We start from the raw sequence: 11,607 nt of genomic DNA on the forward strand, positions 1-11,607 counted from the left end.
ATTGAGTGCTCTACAGGGTAGACTAAACGTGTGGCCGCACACCTGTGCACAGCTCTAGCTGAAATACAGCGAGAAACCCCAAAATTCCTGGTAACGACCACGCATCAATATATTCTTAGCTAATATCGATCTGTGTCCTATACATCTCAAATACACTAGTTTGGTAGACATCCAGAAGTTTCTCCTTAGTTTTACGGCATGTTTCGTGTTTATTGGCTTATGTGAAAAGTAAGTTTCCCCACATATAAATTTTTTTTATCAACTTAAAAAAGCGTCTGCATTACATTTCACTGGAGATCATCGCATCCACTGACATTTAGCTGGTCCACAGCGCCATCTGCAGGCACAATGAAAGCACAACCTCACATTTCTGTTCAGGACAATGCTCCATTTTATTTTACTGCACTGTCTTTAAAAAAAAAAGAAAAAGAAATCCCCACACACATGCAGCACAGAACTGAAATAAATATAAAACAGCTGATTTTTTTTTTTACCACAAAGCAAAACATTTCATCCCAACCACATCCATTTGCAAGCAGCTCACAAAGAGAAAAGATTTCAAAAGGATATCAGGGTGTTAAAAATGGTGCAAACACATTGCAATCTCTTCGACACATATTATTTAGTGTTTCCTAAAAATCACAATAAGAATTACTTAAAAACACATAAAACATACTTAAAGTAAATTAAGGGTTGTTTTTTTTTAAAATGCAAAGGCAGTTCATAATCCTCTATCTCTAAATTCCTGTACATTCCACAGTTGTAAACATTTAGATGATGAATATACTTAAATATCACGAGGCCCCTTTCTGACTAGTAATGGCAGCTTTACAACTTTACTACACACATAAATTATTTTTTAATAACCTGCGCCAGAATATTGAAAAGAACATCACCACTTTCACTATGTCAGTAGTACATCACATTTCTCCACAAACCATAAAATAAATAAAATCAGTTTTAACTGTCAACCACCCCGTTGATATTTAGAAGCACCACAGTCAGCCGTTTTTGAAGAAGGTCTCTTCGATGACCTCGGTGAACCTTTCCTTCATCTGCTGACGAAAGCTGGAGTACCACTCCAGCAGCCTCCTCCTCCTGTCCACCCTCTGTTCCTGTGTCATCCCTCTCTCCCTCTGCAAGATGGCTGGGAGCTCCTTCCAGTCGCTGATGAAGATGAAGGGCGCCCCTGCAGCTTTTAGGAGTCGTAGCGGGGAGCTGGGCCCTGCTGCACAGCTCCCAGGTGTCATCACATCTTCCACCACGGGCACGGAGCCATAAGAGCAGGCCTCGTAGATGCGGTAAGACTCTGTGTTGATCCCAACTGGGCAGAGAGTGAGCTCGCTTTGGGCCAGAGCTGTCTGATAGCGTCTCAGACTGTCTGCTGTCTCCTGAGGGAGCCACCTGTGGCAGGTAAGAAGGGGAGATATTTCAGTCAACAGTTTAAGCTACCCCTATAAACACAGAAATATACTATAATATTGTTCCATGTAATTTACATTTAGAACTCAAAGCTGTCTCACCTCAGCTCCATTTATTATTAAACAAGTCAGAAAAGTAAACTTAAATGAAGTGTTTCTTGGTACAAAATTGCCATAACCTAAATATAAGTGGAAAACTGAGCACGTGTCATAATTATCTATGCCTATATAATTAGGGCTTGATTATCTTAAAGGCTTAATTTTATTATTTACTTTCTTTATTTAAAAATGTATCTGAAAGCCTTAGCTGCTCACAGTAAAACCAGGGAACAAGTGTTTGTGTTGATGTGGCAGCGTTCAATGATTTAGCACATCAGTTTTTCTTGATATTAAAAGATTTAAACCAGCAATGGGATTTTCTTAGACGAATGGCTTAGATGAATTATCTGTAGGGGTACACACTGAATAAATCAATCATAACATAAATATTGCTAACATTAAAAATTAACAATTAAATTCTTTATCAGCCCTTAAATTAGCATTTATCTTGCCAGTTGTTTGATCTTCGCTACTGCGTAGATTACTGATGAACCGCACTGCACTGAAATGGACTTAAATGGCAGTGAAGACTTATTGCAGTTATTCTCCTTGACGTTCCTTAGCATAATCCTCTTTCTTATTCATTTTTCTTTTTCTTTAAGGAGATTTTGGTCAGATTCAGTTGATTTGCCCTATATTTTGCCCACATGTGGATTAAAAGCTTAGGCCTCTGTGATGTCTAATTTTAACCAAAGTCGTTTGGTTCCCTAAAACTTAAATAAGTTTTGAATTTCACTATGCAAGACTAATAATTTGAAACCGCTTGACCATGAAGCTTACTGTAGACATTAATAGTTTCACAAAGATACACTAGGACGGCCTTAGTGGCAAGATGTTCTTTATACTATTCTAAATATCTCAACTTTTTGTCCTCTTGTTATAGCTGTGTTATAGCACAGTCAGCCAAAGTAAAAATAATCCAGCCAATAAAAAAGTAAAAGATTTTATTCTTTCAGATAAGGCAATGAAACAGGTAATAAATAGTGACTTACTTTTCCCTCCCAGTGGTGATGCAATCCTTTTCCAGGCCAGACTGTGTCAGAATATGCATGAGTGTTTCTCTGGAAGAATTTTTGTAAACAGTTCCTAAGAAATTGCAGAGGTATGGCCGGTTGGAGGTAATTAACTGGGCATTAGGCCTGATAATTGGAAACTGTCTGTATCTGTACAGAGACAAAATCGTGGCATTATATTAGACAGCGTTACTAATTCAAAGAGGAAACATGACACATACACACAAATTAGACAATAAGCGAGGACATACGTAGCAACACCAAGAGGCCACTGAAAGACATCCTTGTCATTGACCCAGGGGCTATCATACACTACAAACAGGAGGTCCACAAAGCCACCATTTCTCTTCAGATGTGGGCTGATCCAGTTGTTGTTGCAGTGCTCATTGCCCAGCAGAACCACAGCAACGTGAGACACTGTATTGGACTGAACCAGAGTTTGGACGTGCTCCAGCCACCGTGTGGAGTAAGTGACTTTTTGCTTTTCGCGGCCATTGAGAACCAAAACCAGACTATTCATGTCCAGAGGCACATGACCCTGCACCACTGCAGGACCTGTGTAGAAACTAGAGACAGAGTGATTTACTAGGATGGGGTCACATTTTTTTCAGTAAATATGTAATTAAGGCTCAAGTGCAAACTATATGTTTGTGCTTTTAAACTTTCTATCTCTGATCTGTTACCTGAAATCAATCTTCCCTGACTGCAGCTCCCCCTCTCTCCATTGTGCTACCTTGTCAGTGGGGTTGAGGGGGCCCTCTAAAACATGTTCCCAAAGGTAAAGCCCTGTAAAGAAAATAGATAGACGAATGACGGTTATTCTGTAGGCCTCCAGGTATGAGATAAAATATATGTAAAACCATAATATCTTGCCACAGAGCAAATTCTTTCCATTTTTAGATGACATCAAAACCTCCTTTCAGGCTGTGACACATTAGATCATGACCTACCTATTGCAGCTTTCCCCCATATCTGGACCTTGTATCTTTTGGGTTTGTTCTTGTCAATTTTACCCAGGTACTGTTTGAAGGCCTCTCTCTTTTTGTTCAAAGCAGAGTTGTACTCCACCTGTTCATCCTCCCACGGATTCCACTCATCAGCAACGTATGGAGCACCGCCATCCCTTACACCACCTACAAACCCAACACACCGTTATCTATTCAATTTTCTTTCCACGCGAAATTAAATAAATATCATTTTAAATTATCGGCTCCTGTTGTTAGGCGGCCCTCCTGCTCCGTGAAATTACCCGATTGTGCTCCCGTCTCTTTCTTCACCACCCTGTGAACGCGGGATAGTACTTTGGTGCTGAAGAAAACATTATACGCAGCATAGAGTGAAAACGCTACATATGCAAAAATAAGGAGAAGGAACAGCTTTCTTTTTGGTATTTTCATTGTTCTCCCCTTTTTTTTGTCAGGTTACCATGGTGTATGTAGCTCGGTTTCTGTTGCAAGGACCCTTGTTTACATCACAAGGACCCTTGGATTTAGCTGACGGAGAAAAATGCCTGTACTAAAACATTTGTGTTTAGTTTGTAGGCTTTAGGGTCAAATTATCGTAACGTGTTAAAACCGACATTAAGTTGAAGAAGTCAGACAATATTTAATAACGATTTTTTTTGTAGAGGAGGAAAAAGAAAGACAGTTAGGTTAATGCGGAACTTTAAAAAGAGTTCGGAGACAGTTTCCGGTACAGAAGATTAGAGTGCTACACACAAGTTACGTACCGGAGATTGTACACGCAAGGTCGTGTCCCCAACTGTGGGGTTGAGAAATCTTATCTTGGGCGAAAATGATGTCCATAACCGCTCGTCCCGGGGCTTTTCCCCCGTTTCTCCAGACAACAAAGCATGCACTAAAAACTTTGATGTCTCCGGGAGCCAAAGAAGTGGCCGTTGTTGCTGGTAAGGCCCAGTGACGAGCGTTATTATTGTTAGCCGGGGTTGCTAATGAGCAGCATGAGGATAAAAGGATAAAAAAAAAACGCAGTACCGGCGTCTTAATTATTCTATAACATCTTAATGCTGTAAAATGTGAAACCTATTTTCGGAGGCTTCTTGAAAACCTATCGTAAACAACTTGCGATGGCTAGCAGGACGTTGGAAGGGTAATGGGCAATCTTTGACCTGACTGACAAATAGGACCCGAATAACAGCGTAGTGGAATAAGGAAAGATGACAATAGAAGGATCTAAAGAAATATAATAATATATATTTAAAGAATTCCATTTGCATGGAGGTGGTTACATAAGACATTTTTTTAAGCCTCATATTTGCACAGTTTCCAATTTGATAAATATGAACAATGGTGCCTCGGTTTTGTAGCAAAATGTGTTTATTTTCGTTGTTTTGTCAAAATATGAAGATGTCAGCCTAGATTTCTATTATTTATTCTAGAAAGACCGAACAACCTGATGTTGTATAATTATCAGATTATCATATAATTCTAAATAAAAATTTCAAGCAGCTGTAGAGCCACAGTAATTGATTTTTTTTTCTTGTTTGGCCTTTCACCATGTCAGATTTTCACTAGAATGTTATCATAGCTTCAGGAATTTACAATTGTTTAGAATATTATGTGCATTATGAACATGAGGCTTACATTTTTAGTGTCACCACTTTTTTTTATACCTGTGTATCAGTTGACCTAATTTGAAATTCCTTTTTCATTTCACTTCCATTTTATATGTATTGCATGCATTCATATTGAAAGGAGCAGACCCTACAATATTAAAGGGAAAACCCCAACAATGAGACATGAGACAACAATCAGTATGTAAAGCATTTAGACAAAAAAAACAAAAAAACAACTCAATGTAACATTAAGAAAATGGAAGAACCAGGCTCAGTGAGCAACAACTACCCACTACAAAAAAGGAGAACACAAGGAGACGACATAAAACACAGACTGTAAGACTGAAGTGATGAAGAAGTGCTCAGTGCAACATTGCCAGTCCACCAGCATGCTGAGTCTTTGACGGCAAAACTAAGGGATGGTTTCACTTTTAGGGATCCATATAAAGAATTACAGTAGGTAGGTTAGTCTCAAAGTACCAAATGGCTGCAAAATTAGGACGTGTGGAATTTACAGCATGAGCTCAAAAAGTAGAAATTTAAAGATTTATTTTTGCCAAACCAAAGTCATTCAATTTTTAGGGTCATTTGAATGCACCAGAAGTTATTGTCATTACAGTCAAATATGAATTAAGCCTCAAATTAAACAACACTTTTCTGAGTTGTTGAGTTTTTGACAGAAAATGATTATTTTGTGAGATGTTGTATAGTTTACTATCTGTTTATTTATCTCCTGCCTGTGTCTTTGAAACGTATTTGTCGCTTCAGCTCCTGGAGGAGTCCGCCTTGCACACACAGACATCAAGATTCCAGACTTTTCAGACTACCGTCGGCCTGAGGTTATGGACCCCAACAAGTCCTCCCAAGAGAGCAGTGAGGCAAGAAGGGCATTCTCTTACTTGTTCACTGGCGCTACCACTGTGGTGGGAGTTTATGCAGCCAAGACAGTCGTCACCCAGTTCATCTCCTCCATGAGCGCATCTGCTGATGTCCTGGCCTTATCCAAGATAGAGGTCAAGCTGAGCGATATCCCAGAAGGCAAAAACATGACCTTCAAGTGGAGAGGAAAACCTTTGTTTGTCCGTCACCGTACAGAGAAGGAAATCGCCACAGAGCAGGCAGTGAATCTTGCAGAGCTGCGTGATCCCGAGCATGACAAGGATAGAGTGACCAACCCCAAGTGGGTCATCGTTCTTGGTGTGTGCACCCATCTGGGTTGTGTGCCCATCGCTAATGCCGGAGAGTACGGAGGCTACTACTGTCCCTGCCATGGCTCTCACTATGATGCTTCAGGAAGAATCCGGAAGGGACCCGCTCCCCTTAACCTAGAGGTTCCCTACTATGAATTCCCAGATGATGAAACGGTGGTGGTGGGATAAATACAGGAGCTTTGCCTCGGTTCCTCTCTGTAATATGTATTTTCTGATGGCTCCCTGAGAGAATTGGGGTTGTGTATTTACTAATAAAGAATATTATATCCAACTCTATTATTGAAATCATGAAAAAAAAATTTCAATTTTAACTGGGTTATTTTTTCAGTTCATTATGTTGATATCATAAATCAATTACACATTAATACTGAATCTTAAAAAGAACTTAATCTACTTACACAAACAATTTTTCACCACTTTATTATTGGGCCAGTGACACAACAGTAGAAAAGCAAAGACAAATAGACCAGAAGAAAGTGTTTATCAGAAATGACTAAAGCAGGAATGAAACCATGTAAAATACAGAACCAAAACACCCACAACAGGTGCATAAAACTATATTTAAAAATACATATGCTTAAAAAATAACTTGATTCATTAGTGTGAATTTTAACCTGTACATACATTTAATTATCTGACGGCCAACTCTCTTATTAATGATGTCTGGAGACACTTTCTTAAAGGCGATTCTTCATTCACGCTGATAAAGGGTTAATGGAGAAGGTGTATGTCTATAAAATAGAGCAGAATCAAAATAAAATGGAAGTTAAATGGACATCTTTTTTGAACCACTACTCCACATGCTATACAGTGGGGCAAAAAAGTATTTAGTCAGCCACCGATTGTGCAAGTTCCCCCACTTAAAATGATGACAGGTCAGTAATTTGCACCAGAGGTACACTTCAACTGTGAGAGACAGAATGTGAAAAAAAAATCCATGAATCCACATGGTAGGATTTGTAAAGAATTTATTCGTAAATCAGGGTGGAAAATAAGTATTTGGTCACCTCAAACAAGGAAAATCTCTGGCTCTCACAGACCTGTAACGTCTTCTGTAAGAAGCTTTTCTGTCCCCCACTCGTTACCTGTATGAATGGCACCTGTTTGAACTCATCATCTGTATAAAAGACACCTGTCCACAGCCTCAAACAGTCAGACTCCAAACTCCACCATGGCCAAGACCAAAGAGCTTTCGAAGGACACCAGGAAAAGTATTGTAGACCTGCACCAGACTGGGAAGAGTGAATCTACAATAGACAAGCAGCTTGGTGTGAAAAAAATCAACTGTGGACATACAAGACCACTGATAATCTCCCACGATCTGGGGCTCCACGCAAGATCTCATCCCGTGGGGTCAAAATGATCATGAGAACGGTGAGCAAAGATCCCAGAACCACACGGGGGGACCTGGTGAATGACCTGCAGAGAGCTGGGACCAAAGTAACAAAGGTCACCATCAGTAACACACTACAACGGCAGGGAATCAAATCCCGCAGTGCCAGACGTGTTCCGCTGCTGAAGCCAGTGCATGTCCAGGCCCGTCTGAAGTTTGCCAGAGAGCACATGGATGATACAGCAGAGGATTGGGAGAATGTCATGTGGTCAGATGAAACCAAAGTAGAACTTTTTGGTATAAACTCAACTCATCGTGTTTGGAGGAAGAAGAATACTGAGTTGCATCCCAAGAACACCATACCTACTGTGAAGCATGGGGGTGGAAACATCATGCTATGGGGCTGTTTTTCTGCCAAGGGGACAGGACGACTGATCTGTGTTAAGGACAGAATGAATGGGGCCATGTATCGTGAGATTTTGAGCCAAAACCTCCTTCCATCAGTGAGAACTTTGAAGATGAAACGAGGCTGGGTCTTCCAACATGACAATGATCCAAAACACACCGCCCGGGCAACAAAGGAGTGGCTCCGTAAGAAGCATTTGAAAGTCCTGGAGTGGCCTAGCCAGTCTCCAGACCTCAACCCCATAGAAAATCTGTGGCGGGAGTTGAAAGTCCGTGTTGCTCGGCGACAGCCCCAAAACATCACTGCTCTCGAGAAGATCTGCATGGAGGAATGGGCCAAAATACCAGCTACTGTGTGTGCAAACCTGGTAAAGACCTATAGTAAACGTTTGACCTCTGTTATTGCCAACAAAGGTTATGTTACAAAGTATTGGGTTGTATTTTTGTTATTGACCAAATACTTATTTTCCACCCTGATTTACGAATAAATTCTTTACAAATCCTACCATGTGGATTCATGGATTTTTTTTTCACATTCTGTCTCTCACAGTTGAAGTGTACCTCTGGTGCAAATTACTGACCTCTGTCATCAGTTTAGGTGGGGGAACTTGCACAATCGGTGGCTGACTAAATACTTTTTTGCCCCACTGTATGCACATATTCACACATTCTATAGTCTATGTGTCTTATGCCTTTGGGCACTTTCACGTGAATAATAAGCACGCACACACTCTCACAAATGCTCATGGATGCACTAAGAGCAGCTTAGGGTTCAGTATCTTGCCCAAAGATCCCTCAACATACAGACTGGATGAGTCAGGATAAAATCACAGACCTTCAGATGACTAGAATCCTATGCCAACCCCAGCACGCTAGCTTAAGTGTGTTAGTACTAAGTTTAATAAAAGACAGATCTACAATGTTAATGCCCAGATGGATTCAATGCCAAGGAATAAAGACAGCTATGCCAAATGCCAAGTCCACACTGGTTTTATTTTTTATTCAAAGTGTACAATATGCTGTATACAGTTGCTGGCAAATCTGCTAAAATGTAAAAAGGCTGGTAATTGATGTAATTATATCAAATCTTTATATTACACAGCAGAATTTTGGCTTAGTTCACAATCCTTTTTATGTAAATAAAATAGTAGACTGGACAACATCACAACTCCATCAAACCTAAAGTTCACTATGACTTAAAGCCAGACTTGATGATCGGTGCAGTTAAAGACAGAATAAATGGTACAATAAATAAGTAATAATTGCACTTATCAAAATAAATTACCCAGCCATACAGCTGTTTTCATCAACATATGTAACATTTATATCATACAGAATTTAATTAGGAGTCTTTTAAGTGTCAAAAAGTAGTTCACACTCATTAGAGAACATCCTCCTCTGCATTTAGGCTTCTGTGTCACAATATTGAAAGTGACTAATCAACATAGTGCACCTCTGCCTGGAGCTCCTTGGTGATGTATCCAAGAAGAGCAGCCGTAAGCTGCTGCTTCAGAGTTGCATTGCCCATGACTAGAGCAATCAGCTGAGCCAAATCAGTCCACTCAATGTCTCCCAGGATTTCCATGAGATTCTCATAAAGCTTCTGCTTTTCCTGAGGGCTGAGCTCCATTATGATCTGTGGAAGTGGTTTGAATTGACCACTGGTCAGCCAGCAGCCCAGAAGGCCTCCAGCAGCCCCTCCTACAGAAGATCAAAATTTCAAACTTTTGAGATAAACCAATAATGCTGATCACTCCAAAATAAACAGCTTAATTCCAATACATCAGCATTTATGATGAATCTATATGATTAGAAATGGTTCCTAAAGATAGAGGAACTGTTGCATTGTTCCACTCACCTACAGCTATGCCAAGAGGACCTCCAACCAATCCTCCAGCAAAGGCCAGCGCCCCAGCTGCTGCCGCTCCTTTCCCAGAACCTTTTACTGTGGTCTTAACTTGCTGATTGGTGGACAACTCACAACACAGCTTCATAACATCATCGATTCGTGGAGACATCCTGTGGATTAGATTTGCGATTCATAAAACAACTGCACAATTTAGACATTTTTGTTCAACATTTCAGCAACACAGGCCCATAAAAGTTGAAAGGATTTGAAATTGTGTTTTTATTTAGAATTGTTCCCTCATAATTTATTAAATACTTTCAGTTTCACAAGATTGGGTACAGCAGCAGCATTGCCAACATTTCAGCAGGTTATAATTGAAAAATAACTTCAAAATTAAATAAATGAACAAAATACCAACACAGCTTAGCTCATCTTAAATTCCACACATTACTTGCTAAACTTTAACAATAAAACATTTAACATTTTAAATAGCTAAAATAAGAAACTTCAGACGTAATTAAATCAGTTCTCAATGAAAAAATAACATTAAGCTTAAAAATAAAACAGAACAAAGTTAAAGGTAAATATGAGACAATGAGTAGAAGTGATATAAATAGGTTAAAAAAAATCAATGACCGGTATCTCGAAAAGCTAGGTCACAAAGGTCTTTGTTTTTAAAATGCTTTGCCTTTGTGTACACTCCAGATAGGTATGCTGACGTAAACGGTCATACTTTTACCGAGCATGCGCCCTCAGATTGACTCGTGAACCCATCATTTTTATTTCACTGTTAATAAGAGTCTGACACTTTTACTAAAATCAAAAAAAATTTACTGTCAGTTATTGTACGCGCTGATTTGTATAATTATATACAGAGTGATTTTAATTACAGTTAAATTCAGACTCTCGTCACAATAAATGGTTAAATAAACCATAATTACACATTGAAGTTTAGGAATAATAAAGTCATTAACAACTCAAACGGACTATTTGGGCTGTTGATAATTAATACATTTTGGTGAGTGTTCTTGTGTTATGAGACTTCTGGCTTAATGCAAGTTAAACTGATAGTATTATCTATCCATACAGCCGCAATTTAATCACCGTGAGCCCTTATCTCACTTCAACTAATGCTGAATTTGGCGACCTTTACTAAAAACAGTTTTTGAAAAAAACAAAAAAACAATTAACATTATGAATATTCTTCCCGCATGCTTTCGTATTGTTAAGGCGATCAAGCAATCAAAAGCTTCATAACAGACTGCGCAGCTCTGTCATTTCTGCAAAACTCTGTCAATTCAAATTAAAGCCCTAGCTGCTTCACCATCCACAGTAAACGCTTGGCACATACCTTGCTGTCTATTCAAATCCTTATAGACATTTACTGGTCCTGTTTTTACTATGTCATTCTCATTATTTGCTGAGCTCGGTCGGGCTCCGCATGCGCCTCATGATATATGAAGCTTGCTGTATGACTCTTCGCAATGCCTGATGGGAATGCGCTGGGAAGTTGCATTCAAGTCCAAAAACTACAAACGTGTAAACCACATTTAGCCGAATTAAAATAGAGTGTTGAGCCTAAATTCCAATACAAGTTTCAGCAATGTATAATATTTTTAGACTAGCCTAAATTAGTATTGTTATATTTTTCTTACAAATTGTACATTTTAACAGCGTGTGAGTTTATAAATATAGCATATA

At 39.3% G+C, this 11,607-nt stretch overlaps 3 protein-coding genes across 3 annotated transcripts; 1 reads left to right on the forward strand and 2 right to left on the reverse strand.

Annotated features, from left to right (window-relative positions):
* Positions 1-482: 482 nt before the first annotated feature.
* Positions 483-4,155, reverse strand: rxylt1 (ribitol xylosyltransferase 1). The gene is made up of 6 exons (XM_005734828.1): positions 3,783-4,155; positions 3,484-3,666; positions 3,217-3,319; positions 2,785-3,099; positions 2,513-2,683; positions 483-1,404 (listed from the first exon to the last, which is right to left on the reverse strand). The coding sequence occupies exons 1-6, from the start codon at positions 3,928-3,930 to the stop codon at positions 1,002-1,004; spliced, it is 1,323 nt and encodes a 440-aa protein (XP_005734885.1). The 5' UTR covers positions 3,931-4,155; the 3' UTR covers positions 483-1,001.
* Positions 4,156-4,233: 78 nt separating this feature from the next.
* On the forward strand, positions 4,234-6,595 carry uqcrfs1 (ubiquinol-cytochrome c reductase, Rieske iron-sulfur polypeptide 1). The gene is made up of 2 exons (XM_005734827.1): positions 4,234-4,439; positions 5,877-6,595. Exons 1-2 carry the CDS (start codon positions 4,328-4,330, stop codon positions 6,485-6,487), a joined length of 723 nt encoding a protein of 240 aa, XP_005734884.1. The 5' UTR covers positions 4,234-4,327; the 3' UTR covers positions 6,488-6,595.
* Positions 6,596-9,036: 2,441 nt separating this feature from the next.
* Positions 9,037-11,378, reverse strand: LOC102206768 (protein C19orf12 homolog). The gene is made up of 3 exons (XM_005734829.1): positions 11,258-11,378; positions 9,916-10,076; positions 9,037-9,758 (listed from the first exon to the last, which is right to left on the reverse strand). Exons 2-3 carry the CDS (start codon positions 10,073-10,075, stop codon positions 9,493-9,495), a joined length of 426 nt encoding a protein of 141 aa, XP_005734886.1. The 5' UTR covers position 10,076; positions 11,258-11,378; the 3' UTR covers positions 9,037-9,492.
* Between the last annotated feature and the right edge of the window lie 229 nt (positions 11,379-11,607).

This window comes from Pundamilia nyererei, unplaced genomic scaffold, assembly GCF_000239375.1.
Source record: "Pundamilia nyererei isolate P.nyererei 1_Seehausen unplaced genomic scaffold, PunNye1.0 scaffold00060, whole genome shotgun sequence".
Taxonomy (NCBI): domain Eukaryota; kingdom Metazoa; phylum Chordata; class Actinopteri; order Cichliformes; family Cichlidae; genus Pundamilia; species Pundamilia nyererei.

Bases quoted from the DNA above. Each gene is read 5' to 3' on its own strand.
- uqcrfs1 (XM_005734827.1), top strand. From the start codon at position 4,328: ATGATGTCCATAACCGCTCGTCCCGGGGCTTTTCCCCCGTTTCTCCAG. The intron at 4,440-5,876 runs GTAAGGCCCAGT...TTGTCGCTTCAG, and splicing joins AGAAGTGGCCGTTGTTGCTG to CTCCTGGAGGAGTCCGCCTT.
- LOC102206768 (XM_005734829.1), bottom strand. From the start codon at position 10,075: ATGTCTCCACGAATCGATGATGTTATGAAGCTGTGTTGTGAGTTGTCC. The intron at 9,759-9,915 runs GTGAGTGGAACA...GATCTTCTGTAG, and splicing joins TCCTCTTGGCATAGCTGTAG to GAGGGGCTGCTGGAGGCCTT.
- rxylt1 (XM_005734828.1), bottom strand. From the start codon at position 3,930: ATGAAAATACCAAAAAGAAAGCTGTTCCTTCTCCTTATTTTTGCATAT. The intron at 3,667-3,782 runs GTAATTTCACGG...TTGGGTTTGTAG, and splicing joins AGAGACGGGAGCACAATCGG to GTGGTGTAAGGGATGGCGGT. The intron at 2,684-2,784 runs GTATGTCCTCGC...GTCTCTGTACAG, and splicing joins TGGCCTCTTGGTGTTGCTAC to ATACAGACAGTTTCCAATTA.